An 18,518-nucleotide genomic window follows, 5' to 3' on the forward strand; every position below is an offset into this window, starting at 1 on the left:
AAAAAACTGTATTCCTAAAAAGTTTATTTAAAATTTATTTTTATAAAAGAAAATAGAAAAAAACTAAACACAGTTAAAACTGTAAGAAAAAACATTTAGTCTCTTTTTGTAAATTTTAAGACAGCAATCCAAGTTTTTTCATACATTTCACAATTTTACAAAATGGATCATTTTGTTTTCCTGCACAATTTTTCAGTTAAAAATATCAATATAAAAATTATAACAATTAAATACAAACATGACGAATGTTCTTATAATATGTTAAAATTTGATCTCAAGCTTATTTTTTAATTCAGACAATAATTTTATTTATTTAATACTTCATGAGCAGCCTTAAGGACCGGTCAAAGAACTAGTTTGAAAAGCCGTCGCGGGCCGGACGTTGGGCAGGCCTGCTTTAGAGCAATTTTTACGAAATTTGTTTTTTTTTCCTTGAATTTTTATTTTTGTATTTTTTAATCCGGCTTGACTTTTTTTTGGGGCCCAAAGAAGCCGTTTTGCATCATTAGTTTGTCCATAGAATTTTCCTTACAAATTTGGCAGCTGTCCATACAAAAATTATGTATGAAAATTCAAAAACCTGTATTTTTGAAGGAATTTTTTGATCGATTAGGTGTCTTCGGCAAATTTGTAGGTATGGACAAGGACTACACTGAAAAAGAAATGATACACGGTAAAAAACATTTTGGTGATTTTTTATTTCACTTTTTGTCACTTAAACTTGATTTTCAAAAAAAAAAACGCTGTTTTATTTTTTTTCTGATATGTTTTAGGGGACATCAAATGCCTATATGTAAAATCAAATTTGCAATCAAAAAGTACTTTAGTGATAATTTGAAAAAGCGCACCGTTTTCAAGCTATAGCCATTTTTAGGTTACTTTTTTTTAAACAGTCGCAGTTATTCATTTTTTAAATTAGTGCCTAGTTTGCCAACTTTTGAAAACAAATATTTTCGAACAGCTGATAAAATTCGCTATATTTTGCTTTTTTGAGCTTAGTTGCTGAGATATTCCCATGCAAAGATTTAAAAACAGGAAAATTTTAAACCCACCCTTTTCTAATGTCGATATCTTGCCAACTAATGGTCGATTTTCAATGTTTAAATATGAAACATTTGTGAAATTTTTCGATCCTTTAAATTTTTTTTTTTAAATCAAGACTAACATTTCAAAAGGGCCAAACATTTAATATATTTTATATTTTGAATCCATAAAATAACCTTTTGAAATCGACAACATTAAAATGCAAATAATACGTTGAAGCAACGTATGGTCGTTCTAATTTAAAGCTCAGTTTAAAAGTAGTCAAACGTAAAAATAAACAATAACGAAGCGAATTGATCAAGGGGCAAATTTCATGTCACATTCATAGAAATTTTTTAAGGGTTAGCTCATGAACATTTTCCAGTTTAAACAAAAAAAAGGTTATTTCTCCCAGCATTACTGCCGTTCTACGCATAATTGTCCCATGTCATTTTTGGTCGATTCTTACTTTTTTTCATTTTTAGGTTTAGTTTGACGTTTACTTTTCGAAAAACACATAAAATCTAGTACTTTGTTCGGAAACTCATTGAAAACAACACCAAGTCTGTTTGTCCCATCGTTGAACTTCTACGCATAATTGTCCCACCAAGTATTTTCTTTCACGAAATTATCAGTTTTACGACGTATTGTGTCTTGTTTACCTATTGTATAGCAAGAGGATTACAAATAAGAGTGATATACTGCTATCTGGGATGATTAGGGACTTATGGGGTGAATAGGGACCCACGGGACAATTATGCGTAGAAACACAAAAAACGGACGAAAAATTTCAATCGCGTTTTTCTCAGTTGCACTTTTTTGAACATGGGACAATTATGCGTAGAACGGCAGATTAGCACATGAAAAAAAAAACTCTTGTGTTTTCTTTTTTCAGACAACTTATCCAGCGTGGTCGGCGTTGCCGGTGACGCTAGTCCACGGTCCCGCAGCAGCAGCCGGTCGTCCGGAACGGACCGGCGCAACAGCAGTAACCCGTCGGTGGGGGAAATCACGGTGACCAGCTGCCGGCTGCCGGCTAGTATAGCAGCGGAACAGACCGTAACCAGTCGGTCGTCGTCCGGGGCGGCAGATTCGGTGAACCCGGAAGCCACGGCGGCGGCGACGGCCAACGGCGATTCCAACAGCACCAGCAGCAGTGAGTTGCAGTCTTAAAGAAGAAGACGAAGAGTTAAAAAGGTTCTCGTCGGAGTTGTGTACTGTGTTTGTATACTTGCTTATTTATCTGTGAATTATGTTTTAATGGAAATGATGAAGAAAACGAAATCTTACACTAAACATTTGACGAAGTAAAGCGCGGTGGATTGACTTTTGTGTGTGCTATGGAAGTGAGAAAACAAAATGGACGAAAACGAACCGAAATTTGGTTCTGTACATAAAACGAAAACAAACAAAAAAAAAAAGCAAAAAATACACCGTTTAGTCTGAAAGCAACAAGTGGCATGAAATAAACAAAAAAAAAACAGTCAGCGTTCGTTTTCGAAGAAGAAACCTTCTTATTTTCGGTTCATGGTCTTCTTTTTTTATTATTTCGTTTATGAGCTAGTCTCGAAACGCTACCTTAAACAATGGCAAAATTATGTACCACGCAAAAGAAAGCAAAACGCAAAACAGCAAAAAATGATGTTTATTAAACAAAAACAGTATCGTTGGTTCTCTTGTTTTATCGAAAAAAATAATAATCCCAACTTGTTGCTCATTTATCCGAACGTCCCCCCATCAGCTGAATAGTAAATAATGTGGAAAATCTGCGATAATCACCTGGTGACAAAAAGAAAGAGAATAAAATGGGGTAAACCGTTTTAATTAACGGTGTGCGATGATGACGATCAATCGGTGCGGCAAATGGGTTCCGGCAGCAGGGTGACAACCTAAATTATCGGTTGAATTTTTGGCGAGCATTATTTTTGCTTTCAAAGCAACTGTTGAATAGCTTCAAGATTTTTGCGACAGCATTAATTTTTTTCCTAAAATAAAGTTTAAAATTCTGATTTTATTTATATACAACGCGCACCAGACTTTTCTGGCCCTAAATTCAGTAAAACGTTCAAATATTTGGTAGGTTAATGTGCCTATGGGTAAGCTATTTGCGCATAAGCAAATGTTTGAACAAAATTGAATCGTGTTGTTTTTTCAAACAAAAATATTTTTTTCGCTTTTTATTCAGAAATTTCAATTGAGAAGAGCAATAACCAAAAAAAAAAACCTATACGATCTGGATCCAAATTTTTCTGGTGGTTCCTTGACCAAAATTATTAGACCCGGTTTTGTTTTGTTTGACCATTAGGGTGACCTGCGCCATGCTAGTTCGAAAATTGCAATTTTCGTCGATTTTCTCAAACATCACATTTTTCTAAAACACATAACTCCGCGCCATTTCAACCGATTTCAGCTATCTTGGACGCAAATGAAAGGCGGTTACTTAGGTTTTAAATGAAAAACAGTTTAAAGTTTCAAAAATCTAGCCTAACATTTGAAAAGGTCGTTTGAAAAATCTAAATGCTGTTTTGAAGGTCTCGGGACCAAAGAGCCTATGTTTTAGAATATTTTTATCGGATTCCACAGAAAATTTTACATAATGTATTAAAAAATAGTGAAGGATTCAAAGATACATTTTTCTGAAAATGAAAACTGGCCGCGCGCAAAAATTACAAAATAACAAAAACGGAAAAAATCATCTTTTTTTACGTAAACTACGATAAATTTTGAAATCCTGAGTTTTTTTTTTTTTTTTAGGGATCGTATAAGCTATTGTGTTCTATATGTTTTTAGGACCTTTTTTTTTTTTAAAAAAAAAACTCTAGAAATAGTGTTTATGATTGTTTGTTCCTAAAAATATTTTCCTTTTGAAATGTTCTGAAAATTTTCAATAAAATAACAAATGGTCCTAATTATAATGTAGCGAAATGCTTTTTTGTTTTCAAATTCCATGAAAAAAAAAACAGATTCGACGTAACACCTTATAATGTGGCCCTCTTAAACCTTGCGGTTTCGTCAACGGATCCACAGGCGTGTATCGTTCTTTTTGCAACAAGACTCCGCCTCCCGGGTCTCCTAAGTGTGAAGGTATGGCACGGGAAGAGGGCACCTATATTAACACTTAGAATTTTTGCGTCTGCCTCGGGTTTCGAACCGGCGACCTCTGGATTTTGAGTCCAGTGCGCGGTCCGATTGATCCACACAGGCAGACATTCAAATTTTATGATCTCCTCGAAAAAAAATACATTGAAAATTTTAAATTAAGACTTATTTTTCGCCCAATACAAATAGATTTTTGATTATTTACTTACAAAATTTTCAACCTTCCAAAGTTCAGTTCCTTACAATATTTCTGTCTAAAAGTATAGGCAATTGCAATTTTCTAATTTTTTTAAATTTTTATTTTGTATCCGTTTGTAAACTATTGAGGAAAAGCTGAATAACGTTTTTTTGTAGTTGTAATAATATAGAGCATTTTAAGCTTTTTTTTTTTACAAATTTTGAATTCCGGGACAACAGACCGGAAAAGACGTGAAACTTAGGCGAAAAATATCACGAACGCCTTCAGAAAAAGGTTTTCCATTGAAAAGTGGATCAATATTTTTTAGGGTTTCCTATGATTGAGCAATGATGGTCTTTAAGTATGAATTCAAAACTGAAAGTTAAAATGGATCATCTTTTTTTGTTTCCTTATCATTTTAGTGGATGAATTAAAATTGTAAAAATCGATTTCAAGGAAAGCTTTTTTCGGAAGTCTTTGTCATACTGATTATGTCTGTTACTTAACGACCTGTGTGAAGTTTACCAGAGTGATTTTTTTTATTTGTGTCGAATACGGTGCAGTTGGAAAATTATTTAAAATGGCAAAATAAACTTTTTGAAACACAGTGGACTCTCTGGCTGTCGATCTTCTCGATATCAGTATTTCTCCAGCTGTCAATAAATTTAGATTGCTTTGATTTTTCGTTCTATAATTTGATAACTCCCGTTCTCGACGGTCCCTTCAGTATCGACAACGAGAGAGTCCACTGTAGTAGTTTATGGAACAAGGTGCAAGTCGTACAATTATCCAACAAACAAATTTTTGGCGATAAAATTCGTAAAAGTGAATAGTTTCACAATAAAATGTATTATTTAATATCTTAATTTATTTAATAAGCCGTCACCCTAGCGCAAAAGATTTCTTCTGAAACTCATTCAATGTTCATGTTTGTCAATTTTTTTTTGCGGCATGCAGCTTAAATTAATTAATCACAGCGCTGTTGATATAGGTTATCGCTCTGAATCGATGGCTGATGAATACATCTGTAGAGGATAATGCGCAATGTGACAATGTGACGACTCTGTTTGAATGTGCGTCGATGGCGGCGAGTTCCGTGTGACATTTTAAATTTTTGGCGAACCGTTTTCTAAAGGTCTCGGCTTCCGGGAAAATGTTCAATGAGGTAGTTCAATTAATGGCGCTTAATTGAAATTGATTTCTTTTGGCACGTGTGGCTGCGGGTTGTTTTTGGTGAACTACCTAAAAAGATATTTGCAATAGCAAAATTTGATTTTCAAATCTACACGATAATCTTCACAGTGAAATTTGAACAACAACCGTAAATATAATCGTCAAAATCGCATTCAAATAACCTTTATTCACAAATACTCACCACTTGCCCATTCCGATGATCTAATCAGGAACGATTGACACCCCCGGGCGTAACGAGCGGATGATGAATTGGCAGTTTCAGCCCGAAATGTTCGCAAATCTTCGGCAAGGACAAGCCATCTGTGAATAGAGTGACGTTGCAATTCGAATCCAATTCCAGATTGCCAAGGTGAAAATTATGCACCACGGGAGGTCAAGTCTTGCTCTGCGATGATGCTGTCTCGGAGGAATTGGCAGCTAGTGAATTCTGCCAGTTGGTCATTTCGAGGAGATTTCTGTTGCCGATAGCCGTCCTAAGTGGTTTTGGGTTTTCTGGGAAAGTTAACAGAAGCTGATCATGTTTACATGCTGGGCTGGGCACACTGTTTTGCATTTTGGACCTTCTGGCAGCTTGGGGCAGGGTGGAAATTATCGGAAGATTGACAGAGCTCGGCGCTGACCAAATAATTTGATTTGGTTTACACTTATTACACTAAAAAAATCTATTAAATTTTCAATTTAATATTATTTTTCTAGTAATGTAATCTGAGATCATGATTCCAATACATATTTCCTTTTCAAGTGTGCGGAATATATAAGTTTTTGGTAAAACTATTGAGCAATTTTCTAGAATTTCGCAAATCGACTTTCATTGTTTTTTTTTTTATTTGTATGAAACTTTGTCCATCGAGTCTAGTTGTCCAAATTTATAAGCCATTTTGCATCAATAAATTCTTCATACAAGACTCCAAACAAATTTGGGAGCTGTCCATAGAAAAGTGCAATAAAAACATTTGAAAATCTATATCTCGATAAGGGATTTTCTGACGATTTGGTAATGATTAGGAAAATTTAGAAAAAAATAACTACGCTTTTAAAATAATTACCCATTTTTGCCTTTCTTACTAAAGAAAGGTATAGGTTTTACTTTAAGGCTGGACGTCATTTCCAGCTTCGTAAATATGTCGATTCAGCATGAATTTTAATCCGAAAAATCGCTAAAAAATCACACTGCATCGATTTTCGACGCTCTATCGATTCACCTTGACAGAACTCGTCTATTTCGAACCCTCGAATTTTGAGAAATAAATTCCGTAGAGGTCGAGTGATGTTCGTATGTGGTAAAATTTTGCAAAATTTTGTGTCGCGCCGTTCTCAGCTCCCATATATCCGATTTCGATTCTTCTAAATGCAGATGAAAGCTAGTGTGCTGAACCTGGGCGAGTTGCCGCGCAAATTTCGAAATATCCATCTGTTTTCGGATGCGGCCAGACTTTTCAACAAAATACACAGTTTTCAAATGAAAATATGGTCAATTTTTTTCATTTTCATATCTTTTATTTATCTCAAAAATTGCATTTTTGGAGCTCTACTACCTCCCAAATTTTCATCCAGATTCATAATATGGTTCTGGAGTTAGAGCCGTTTGATTAACCTACCATAAGAAAAAAATCCCTAAAAAAGGGTAAAAGCCCACCTGGTGACCTTCGCCAACATTTTTCATTTCTGATTTTATACGAAATTTCTTCCTACATTCATAGTACAGACCATGAGTGAGCATCTGAAACAAATTCGACATCGATCGGCAATCCCGATAAATTTTTAGAACGATTTACTTTCTGCCTTTCTTACTAAAGAAAGGTATAGGTTTTACTTTAAGGCTGGACGTCATTTCCATCTTCGTAAATATGTCGATTCAGCATGAATTTTAATCGGAAAAATCGTCAAAAAATCACACTGCATCGATTTTCGACGCTTCGTCGCCAAGTCGACAAGTTGTCAAGTTGAGCTTCGAATACTGGCGCGAGAATGCTGGCGCATATATTTTGTGGCTCGACTTACACTCGTTTTGTAGTAGCTTGTCTACCGATGTTTCCTTTAACATGTAAGATATCGTAGCTTTTCGGTTTCTTTTGCCCTGTCCGTTTTTGCATAGCTGTCCAATGTTTATGCAAAATCTTTTGTGACATAGGACATTCATCCGGCTACAATCAATTTGTTTCCCGTGCGCTCCTAAAATCGCCTAAATGTAGACTTCTTTTTTTCGTGATTTCGTAAGTTTATTTAACAGTTCATTGGATTTCAATAGGAGCTTTCTAAGCTTTTCATCGTTTATATCGTTTTCAAAGTTTTCAATGCTGGCGACGCCAATGGCTTTCTACCTAAGGTACTCGCGATTGAGTGTGTAGTGGTGCGGTTGTTAAAAATAGCTATCTCTGACTCTGTCACTCTCGTAGAAGCTGAATGGCTAGCTTCCCTGCACCGTGCGGCACACGCGGTTCACTTGTACCTCGGTTTTGCTCGGCTTGGTGCGCTGGAACTAGGGCGTCCAATTTTCCCGGGTTTTGAATTTCCCGGGAAACGGGAAAAATATTTTCGAAATCCCGGGAATTCCCGGGATCCCGGGAAATTTTTTAAGCAGTCATAAAATCTATGTTTTCATAATATGGAATATTTTTTCATGCTAAAAACCATAGAATAAGCTCAATAAAAAAAATGGTGACAATCTACACTTCAATCCAAACAAGGACGACAGTTTTTAAATAACTTAAAAGTAATTAAAAATGGATTTTTGTTTTGTTCTTTCATGTGCATTGGATTTCAAATAAATTACAATTTTTGATTCCAATGTGTTTCAAATTAAATAAGTGTTTTATAAATATATTTATTTTATGTATTTTTTATATGCCGTAATAACTAGAAAAGCTAGAAAAATTTCATTCAAAATGTCTTAAAAACGAGAAACGACAACAAACCCAGATTATTTTTTTTTGAAATGTAAGCTATTGTCTTTCATTTATAGGACCTTTTAAAAAAACTAGAAATAAAATGATACCAGTCAATGTAAAATTTTAGATAAGTTTTGAATATCTTATTTTATATAAAACATATTTAACAAATTATCTTTAAAATATTCCGCCAACTGGGGAGCATCAGGATTACAGGCTGAATAAGCATATGATTTCAGAGCATTTAATTCGAAAATCGGTGTACTAATTGTTTTGTTTTGATCCGGTTTTAACCGAAGTTATTCAAAACACGATACAAAAAATTTACTTGAATAGCTGTCTTAATTTGTCTAATTTGTCTAATATGTTTTTTTTTTCATATTTAAAATCTTAAATATTCGTAAATATAATACCCAGTCTTTTAAAAATACATTAAATTATACAGAAAATATTTAATGCGCAAGGCATTTTTTCGGATTTGTGAACTAAAATTTTAACAAATTTCCCTAATAAGCCAAATTAATACTGAAATATGCTGAATACAAATTTTAATGCTTCAAATTCGTATCGATTACTATGTACTCCCTAATTATAATAGACCAAAATTGTTTTTTTTTCAATTTCGGGAAGTCCCGGGAAAAATAATTAAAAATCCCGGGATCCGGGAATTCCCGGTTTTGGAAAAATCCCGGGATTTTTGTCCCGGGAATTCCCGGGATGGACGCACTAGCTGGAACGATGAACCAAAATACCAACACACACAAAGGGCTCGTACCGAAGCTAAAAACCAAAACCGCGGTGTGCGTTGTCACTGGCGCATGGGAAGCTTGCCATGATCGCGTTTGTCATAAACGCTTGTTTGATTACAAACGTACAGACATATTGTACGATTGAAAACATTCTTTTGGTGAAAATTGCGTTTTTTATTTCTTTTGGAAATCATATCATTTATAATTCATTGCTTTCATCATAAGACTTTCTTTTGTGCTGACGTTATAAATAAACAAAGTCGATGTTATGAATTGAAAAAAGTTCTACCATTGTTATATTCTTTAGTAAGAAAGGCTCTTTCTCACCCCAGGTGGGATTAAATCGGGTTTTTTAAATAATTTTTTATCACCGAATTTAGCTTTACCTTCTTAAATTTTTTGCATTGTTTTTGTTTTGTTTTAGAAGACAAAAAGTGCCAACTTTTGAGCTGGAAAAAAAGAAAAAAATCACACCAAAGTCTTGTATGTGGAAGGGCACAACAATACCAAACCATGTTATTCCAAGGGTAAAATAATACCTCAAAATAAAACCGTTTCAATACCAAGTTGAGGTCTTCTGGATTTTTGAACATTGCTTGAATACCAAAACTTGGTATTGCCATGGTTTTATTTTTAGGTATTCCCGCGCCCTTGGAAAATCAGATTTTGGTATTCCTGTGGTCTTCCACACACAAGATTTTGGTATGATTTCATGGTATTTTGCCATCTATTACTGGGCAACCAAGAGCACATTTTGGTCGCTGGTATTTGCACAAGTAATACCAAAATTTGGTATTTTCATACAATTTTTAGTGCAGCAGTTGCAGTTAGTAACAGCCAAATCTACTCACCTGATGATTCCATGTTGTTTTTAGTGATATTCTTCACCACATCGAATGCATTTGTCATTGATGAACGGCCTGTGCTTGAAGTTCTTGAAGCTTCTGAAAAAAAAAGATTGAAAAAATGAAAAAAAAAACTTTGATTGAGTTATGAATTTTTGAATCAATCCTGATTTTTTTTCAAATCGATTTATTGATCAAAACGTATTCGCAATCAAAAGGTACTTTAGCGAAATTTTGATAAAGCAAATTTTAGGTTACTTTTTTGTAAATAGTTGCAGTTATTCATTTTTAAAAATCAGTGTCCATTTTTGCCCATCTTTGAAAATTAAAATAAAAAATGAAAAGTTGTGAATATTCTCTGTATTTTACTTTTTTGAACTGTGTTGATGTGACCCTTAGTTGCTGAGATATTGCCATGCAAAGATTTAAAAACAGGAAAATTAGATTTTCTCAGTGTTGCCCAATAAGCCCTCATTTTATGATCACCAATATCGCAGAAACTGTTGGTCGGATTTTTAACTTTAAAAATGAAACATTCGTGAAATTTTCTGATCTTTTCGAAAAAAAACATTCCCAATTTCAACTCTACCGTTTGAAAAGGGGTAAAATAAAGACTTTCAACCTACAGGTAACTAAAACACCAAAATGTTAGGTAAACACACAAAAAATAAAGATAAATAAAATAGTGTTTTTTTTTGCAAATCAAGTTTTATTAACAAAAAGTGAAATCAAAAATCTCAAAAAAAAATAGCTTGGTGTTTTGGTATTTTTTTGATGCAAAATGGCTTCTTTGGGCATAATTCTGCTTCTTATTCGGATTCAAATTTGATCAATGGTTTCCAAGTTATCATCAATTGAAAATTGAGGGTCTATAATTTAAAAAAAAACATTCGTTTTTTAGCCATAGAAAAACACGTACAATTTTTTTTCCTTTTGAAATGTTGAATAAAAAATATTTTTTCGAAAAGATACAAACATTAAATACAACATTCAATAAAAGCATTTTTCTAAAAGCATTTTATATATTCTTTTGAATTCGAAACTATGCATCTCTGTTAAGATAGAATTTTGAACGGCTCACTGCTCTACTCCCCTTTTCAAGTGGACATCCACCAGAGCTCATACTGAAGGAAAACTCCCTCAATGCTCCTTTCGAACTCCTTTCGAAAAAAGAAGAATTTCCTCCCTTTGCAACTAAAACACATTACGTGTACAAACGCTCCAGTGCCTTGTAAATTGCAACTTTTGCCCTCGCCGTTGGTGGTCCCATCGCCATTATTGGGTGCAAAATTGCAAAACAACAAGAAATTGACCGCTGTGAACATGCAAAGGGAAAACGTCAGGCGAAAAAGAATTGACTTTCCCCGAGCCCTGGTTTCGCAGAATTATAAATAGTGTAATGCGCCCATCGGACCGGTATCAGTGCTTCGTCGTTGAGTGGCCACTTTGGACCAGGTCGGAACAACTCTGCGCTGCCATCCGATTAGCGATCGCGATTGTTTATTGGAAAGCACCTCGTTCCCATTTGTGCGCAAAGGTAAGTGCAGTGGAGGAAAAGTAAGTGGATTTTCCGTGCAAATATGTTCGCGATGTGAGTCGAAGAATTCCTGGCTCTTTTTCCAGTAGGCTCTCGGCTCATTTGAATGGGTAAAAGGTTGGCTAAAAGCTGCGAAATTGATTTATTTGCATAGTGAAAGGGGGAGAAATGTTGTCGTGGATAATGCAAAATAATGCACTTGGATGTGGATTACTTGATAATTGTGTTTTGTTTGGAAAGGATATCCTTAATCTAGCACTAAAAGCCTCCGGATGTGAAAATGTTATTTTCGTTGATTGTCTTGCAAAGCTTCAGCTTTTAAGACCAATGTTTCGGCATCTAAAAATATCGTTATTTTTTCGCAAATCCGCAGTGTGTTTACATGTTTGACAGTTTTTTATACTTAGTTATCAGTGGGAGTGAGTTTAGGCAAAAAGTTCACCTCGCATAGTTTCTTAAAAACAAAAAAAAAAATGATATCAAAAAGCTTTTAACGTCGTATTGTTCTTACATAGTTTCCAAAATTACAAGCCATCCAACAATGTTACTTATTCTAGGAAACCGAATTGACATTCTACAATGACGCTTCAACCCATCAAGTAGCATTGATTCCGGGCTCTCCGTGAACCAAATTCTTGCGAATTTATCAACATTTAGAATCCCTACTTTCTTCAAATGTTCATACTCTTGCCCGATTTCTCGAAATTCTAAACATAAAGCATTCGAATTTATTGCGATCTGTCTCTTTACCGTTGCCACAGTACACAGAAAAAAAAAACAATTTCCGTAATCGTGAATTGTGTTCAATGTGAGAACCACGAAGGAATTTATTCATGAGTATGGTGCATTTTTTGAAAAGGTCCAATAAGTCAAATGTACAGTTTTTCTTTTGGGTGTTTTTTTAATACCCCTGACTCATGGCGGTTTCAAAAACACCCAAAAAGCAAAAACTGGAATTTTGTTTATTGGACCTTTTAAAAAAAACTCCAGATTTGCACTATAACGTGAATATATTCCTTCGTGGTTCTCACATTCATGAACACAGTTCACGAGTACGGGAACTTATATTTTTTTCCGTGTAGGCTAAAGCGGACCCCAAATCGTACTTATTCAAACGCGGCTGGTTCCCATTTGTGAAAAATTGTGTCTAAAGAGTAAAGTTATGTTAAAAAATTCAGGGAATCGATTGGTGATGGTATTATGCACCGCACGAAACGGCAAAGGATCCAGTCTTCTCCGATTCGCCATTTTCAGCAAATTTTTAGGTCAATCTTAAAAAATCTGAAAATACAATTTTATATAAAAATAACTATTTGCTCTTGATAGTTTGAGAAATTTATGCTTATATAGAAATAAAATAAAATTTAAATAAAATAAACGCAAACTGCTGTTCGAATGATTTTTATTTATTTGTTTTTGAACTTTTGAAAGAATTCTGATCAATTTGGTGTCTTCGGCAGAGTTGTAGATATCAATAAGGATAATTGAGCAATTCTCTACGAAATCGGTCTTTTTTTAATTTTAATTTTTGTATTTTTTAATCCGGCTGAAACTTTTTTGGTGCCTTCGGTATGGCCAAAGAAGCCATTAGCATAGCCATCATTAGTTTGTTTATATAATTTTCCATTCAAATTTGGCAGCTGTCTATACAAAATTGATGTATGAAAATTCAAAACTTGTATCTTTTGAAGGAATTTTTTGATCGATTTGGTGACTTCGGCAAAGTTGTAGGTATGGATAAGGACTACTGATTTTTAATTTCAGTTTTCGTCACTAAAACTTGATTTGCAAAAAACATTTTTTTTTAATTATATTTATTTTCTGATATGTTTAAGGGGACATCAAATGCAAACTTTTCAGAAATTTCCAGGTTATGCAAAAATCTTTGACCGAGTTATGAATTATTGAATCAATACTGATTTTTTTCATAAAATCGGCGTTATATTGAATGTTTGCCCCTTTTAAAATGTTAGTCTTGATTTGAAAATTTTGAAAATATTGTTTTCGAAAAGATCGGAAAATTTCACGAATGTTTCATATTTTAACATTGTAAATCGGACCATTAGTTGCTGAGATATCGACATTAGAAAATGTTGGGTTGTTTGGGTGAGACATAGAAAACATCAATCTTCCTGTTTTTAAACCTTTGCATGGCAATATCTCAGCAACTAAGGGTCGTATCAAAGGAAAGGACAAAAACCACAGCTTTAAAGCCATAGACAAGTTTTTACAAAAATTGTGTATTTTCGATTGCAAATTTGTTTTTACATTACAAACTAAAGTAAACAAAATGACTAAAACTATCTTTTTTCTCAAAAAATAAAAAAATTGTACAAATTCTTGCTTAAACATATTAAAAAAATTATAAAATTTAACACATGCGGATTTTGGTAAATTGATTTTCTGTGAAAAAAAGTTAATTTTTTACAATCGTCATTTTTTTCCGTGTACCTTTTTTCAAAATTGTCCTCATCAATACCTACAACTTTGTCGAATACACCAAATCGATCGAAAATTCCTTCAAAAGTGTCAGATTTTCGAATATTTACGTACCATTTTCGTGTGAACAACTGCCAAAATTGTATGGAAACTTGTATGGGTAAACCAATGACACAAGATGGCTTTCTTTGGCTATAGGGAAGGCCCCACAAAGTTTGAGCCAAATCAAAAAAATGAAAAAAATAAAAATGGTCGAAACCGGCCGATTTTGTAGACTGGCCCATGTTTCTTGTTCATCCAAACTATAGATTTTCTGTAAGTCACAGTGATTTCACATTGTACCTGTATGGATATGTTCAAAATAGAACAAGTTTAATGTAAACATTATTTTAAAAAATTTAAAAAAAAAACATATTCAGGCCAAAACCGAGCATTTTTAAAAATCATTTGAAAAATGGTTCAAACTGCAGTAAGTCTTCTTCAACCATGTTAAAGGAATCCATAATGCAGGTATCAAGTCTCTAACGGAACTTTTCAAAACAATTGACAAGGTTTCTCTTGTCGTGCCTTGGTTTATGGATGGTCCCGTAAAGCTTTTTGTTCATTTCAAAATTTCAGCATTTATTTTGTTTTTCACGAAGAATGGTCTCAAATGAGCATGATTTAATACTTATGTACAACCAGAATAAAAATTCATTCCTACAATATAAAGATTTTCCTCTTTTTGTCAAAAATCATCTAATTTCTCAAACTTTTCCCCACAACAGATGATCTCATCGCCGTCCACCCCCGCCACCATCGCCGCCGGATCCCTTCTGATTCTGTGCCTGGTCCTCGGCGGAGGTCACCTCGCCCTGGCCCAGAAGGAAGGCAACGGTAAGCTTGGCGGCCCGCAGTAGGTATTTGGTCCCGGTTCGTTTTTGTCTCTCCCATCCCCTTCCTTGGCAGGTTTTGTTCTAGCAGTTTCATCAACTTTTTCTACACCATCGTCGGTTGGTTGGTTGGTTGGCTGGTTATCAGCAGAGTTTGTGTTGGTCTTCTCTAAATAGACCGTGGATAACCGTAAAGTGTGGTGAAAAATAAAACGCACCAAGTTGGTATTATATGCTAATTTATTACCAAGCCATAAAACAGGGCAAAATTCATTCCCTAGGTTAGTTTTATGGCTGTGGTTTTGTCCGGACTCGCCGGACAGTTTGTAGGTTATTTCTGACGGTTTATCGCAGCAAATAGCTCGTTGGTAATAATTGAATAAATAACTTTATCAAGCTTTGTTCTTTTTCAGCAAAAACAATGGTAATTTTACGGTTCGTGGGTTTCAATGCTCTAACTTTCCTCCAGTTAGCATAACACAAAGCTTTTGCATGATTTTTGCATGTACAATTTCGTAACCTCAAAAGAAAACAAAAAACCTTCAAAATTTATATATATTTCTTGAAACTCTAACACAACTTTTTACCCCTTCGAACGGGGGCAGGTTTCGACCAAGGCCCCCCTTGAGTGCATGTGCCGGCCGTGCACGGGCATCGAGGACGCCAACGTGATCCCGCAGGAGCTGGCCGCGTTCGCCGACGATGGCACGCTGACCAGCTACTTCCAGAAGGGCCAGTTAAGGAATTCCGAGTAAAGAGGTGGTCAATGGAGGTGAAGCATCTTGGTAGGTGCATTGGAGCAATAAGAGTGATATTGTTTTTTTTTTCGGTATTTGTGGTTGGAAATGATTTGTGAAAGCTTTCAAATAAATGCCATGTTGTTGTTAAAATGTGTTTGATTATCAGGAGAAAATATACAGCAATTCCCTTACGAAACAAAAGTGCTCGGAACAGGAACTGGGTTTTCCCTGGCCGAAACAACCAGACCCGTATTGTGTGGAGTGATACACCCTATTGCGGTGTAAGGGAGCGCACTCCATTGGATCGAGTCGAATAGGCCCCTCGTACGATTGGCATGACGCAACCATGCACTGACAAAGCATGGACGCAGCCACATGAATGGTTTGGTGACAGCTGGCAATGCAAGCCCAGCTCGCGTCCTCTTTCCTCGTGTGACGCTCGGCCGGATCGGTTGTGGTGAGTCCGCACCGATTCCCCCGGCGGGCGATTTCCCGAGTGGAATTGTCGATCCACACATTGGCGACCGTGACGGAGTTGAAATTTTATTTTCAACCTCAAAGAACCGTCGGGAAATCGCCTGCCGACGTGGTTTTGGTGCAGATTTGTTTGTTTGTTTTGGTGCTGTTGGTTGAAACAAATTTTTTTTTTCTGTTTTTTTTTTGGAGGAAGGATTGGAGTGGAGCAAATGCGCGAGCGTAAGGTCTATTTGACCGAGTTGTCCGGAGCGCACCTTAAAAGGAAAAAATCAAAGTGTTGCTGAGGATTTAAAAAATGGTTTTGTTGTGAAAAAGGCTTGTTCGGTGGGTGAGTAAAGTGAAACTGAGTTTGACAGAACGGAATTTGATTGAATCGCGTTGGGCACGGAGGTCAGATGGGCCTGCCGTGGGAAATAGCCTGGAAGGCCGCGATTAGAGGAACATTTTGTCGCGTTGGGCACGGTGGGTCAGATGAGCCCGCCGTGGTAAATAGCCTGGAAGGCCGCGATTGTTCCAAGAAAAAAGAGTCGCGTTGGGCACGGAGGTCAGATGGGCCTGCCGTGGGAAATAGCCTGGAAGGCCGCGATTGAAGGAACATTTTGTCGCGTTGGGCACGGTGGGTCAGATGAGCCCGCCGTGGTAAATAGCCTGGAAGGCCGCGATTGTTCCAAGAAAAAAGAGTCGCGTTGGGCACGGAGGTCAGATGGGCCTGCCGTGGGAAATAGCCTGGAAGGCCGCGATTGGAGGAACATTTTGTCGCGTTGGGCACGGTGGGTCAGATTGGCCCGCCGTGGTAAATAGCCTGGAAGGCCGCGATTGTTCCAAGAAAAAAGAGTCGCGTTGGGCACGGAGGTCAGATGGGCCTGCCGTGGGAAATAGCCTGGAAGGCCGCGATTGGAGGAACATTTTGTCGCGTTGGGCACGGTGGGTCAGATGAGCCCGCCGTGGTAAATAGCCTGGAAGGCCGCGATTGTTCCAAGAAAAAAGAGTCGCGTTGGGCACGGAGGTCAGATGGGCCTGCCGTGGGAAATAGCCTGGAAGGCCGCGATTGGAGGAACATTTTGTCGCGTTGGGCACGGTGGGTCAGATGGGCCCGCCGTGGTAAATAGCCTGGAAGGCCGCGATTGTTCCGAGGAAAAATGAATCGCGTAGGGCACGGAGGTCAAATGGGCCTGCCGTGGTAAATAGCCTGGAAGGCCGCGATTGAAGGAACATTTTGTCGCGTTGGGCACGGTGGGTCAGATTGGCCCGCCGTGGTAAATAGCCTGGAAGGCCGCGATTGTTCCAAGAAAAAAGAGTCGCGTTGGGCACGGAGGTCAGATGGGCCTGCCGTGGGAAATAGCCTGGAAGGCCGCGATTGGGGGAACATTTTGTCGCGTTGGGCACGGTGGGTCAGATGAGCCCGCCGTGGTAAATAGCCTGGAAGGCCGCGATTGTTCCGAGGAAAAATGAATCGCGTTGGGCACGGAGGTCAGATGGGCCTGCCGTGGAAAATAGCCTGGAAGGCCGCGATTGGAGGAACACCCGTTGTAAATAACCTGGAAGGCCGCGTTTGGTCCAATGAAAACATGGCACAAATCCTGCGATTGGCGTTACTGAAATCGCTAGAGGTGTGTTAGGTCAGTTGGTCCAGCCGTAGTTTAGAAAATGGTGGTTCAGACTGACTCTCTGTGGTTGAATAGTTTTAAACATGCAAAAGGCGAGAGGTGTAGCTGTAGGTTATTGAGATTGCTTTGGGAAGTGGTTAAAATATAGTCACGAATGCTCTCGTAATGAATTTTGTGACAAAGCTGTGGACAGATGACGATGCTACGCATAATGATTTGTTTAAGGTGAATTTGAGTTAATCAAAAAGATGCAAGGAATATTGAAAAGTTTTAATGATTTTAGGGATTTCTGTATGTCAGTAAATAAAGAAAGTAGAAAATAAGACTTGAATAATTTGTTAGTGAACTGTGAGCAACTACAAAACTTAATTACAATAAAGTAGGTTGTTATGGGCCAGAATGGTTTACAGAAACCAAGATAGAAAAGAGAGAGAGAGATAGATAGATAGATGAATAGATAGAGAGAGACAGGTAGCTAGATAAATAGATAGATAGATAGATAGAAAGGGAGATAGATAGATAGATAAATAGATAGATAAAAAGAGAGAGAGAGGTAGAGCTAGAGAGAGAGAGGTAGAGCTAGAGAGAGAGAGGTAGAGCTAGAGAGAGAGAGGTAGAGCTAGAGAGAGAGAGGTAGAGCTAGAGAGAGAGAGGTAGAGCTAGAGAGAGAGAGGTAGAGCTAGAGAGAGAGAGAGAAAGAGAGAGAAAGAGAGAGGGCTAGAGAGAGAGAGAATCATGATCAGTTCGGTGCGTTAAGTGGTATGCCTGTTAGAAATTCTAACGTAACCTTCTTTTCTTTGATCAATAGAGTTATCTACGTGCGTATGTATTGCGTGTACGTACACGAAAAAAAGTGAGGTTAAATTTTGT

General features: G+C 36.8%; 2 protein-coding genes across 2 annotated transcripts in view; both read left to right on the plus strand.

Moving 5' to 3' along the window:
• Window positions 1–2,383, plus strand: part of LOC120425689 (protein roadkill-like) — a 180,973-nt gene extending 178,590 nt beyond the window's left edge. The window contains exon 5 of the mRNA XM_052710304.1: window positions 1,919–2,383. Coding sequence (XP_052566264.1) covers window positions 1,919–2,196 — 278 coding nt within the window. The 3' untranslated portion in view covers window positions 2,197–2,383. The remainder of the gene's footprint in view (window positions 1–1,918) is intronic.
• A 13,016-nt stretch (window positions 2,384–15,399) lies between these two features.
• LOC128093524 (bursicon-like) lies at window positions 15,400–15,665 on the plus strand (the record flags this gene model as incomplete). The annotated part of the gene is made up of 1 exon (XM_052710679.1): window positions 15,400–15,665. A coding segment is annotated over one exon (180 nt), but the record flags the coding sequence as incomplete, so codon positions are not given.
• Between the last annotated feature and the right edge of the window lie 2,853 nt (window positions 15,666–18,518).

This window comes from Culex pipiens, chromosome 3 (assembly GCF_016801865.2).
Source record: "Culex pipiens pallens isolate TS chromosome 3, TS_CPP_V2, whole genome shotgun sequence".
NCBI classification, from domain to species: domain Eukaryota; kingdom Metazoa; phylum Arthropoda; class Insecta; order Diptera; family Culicidae; genus Culex; species Culex pipiens.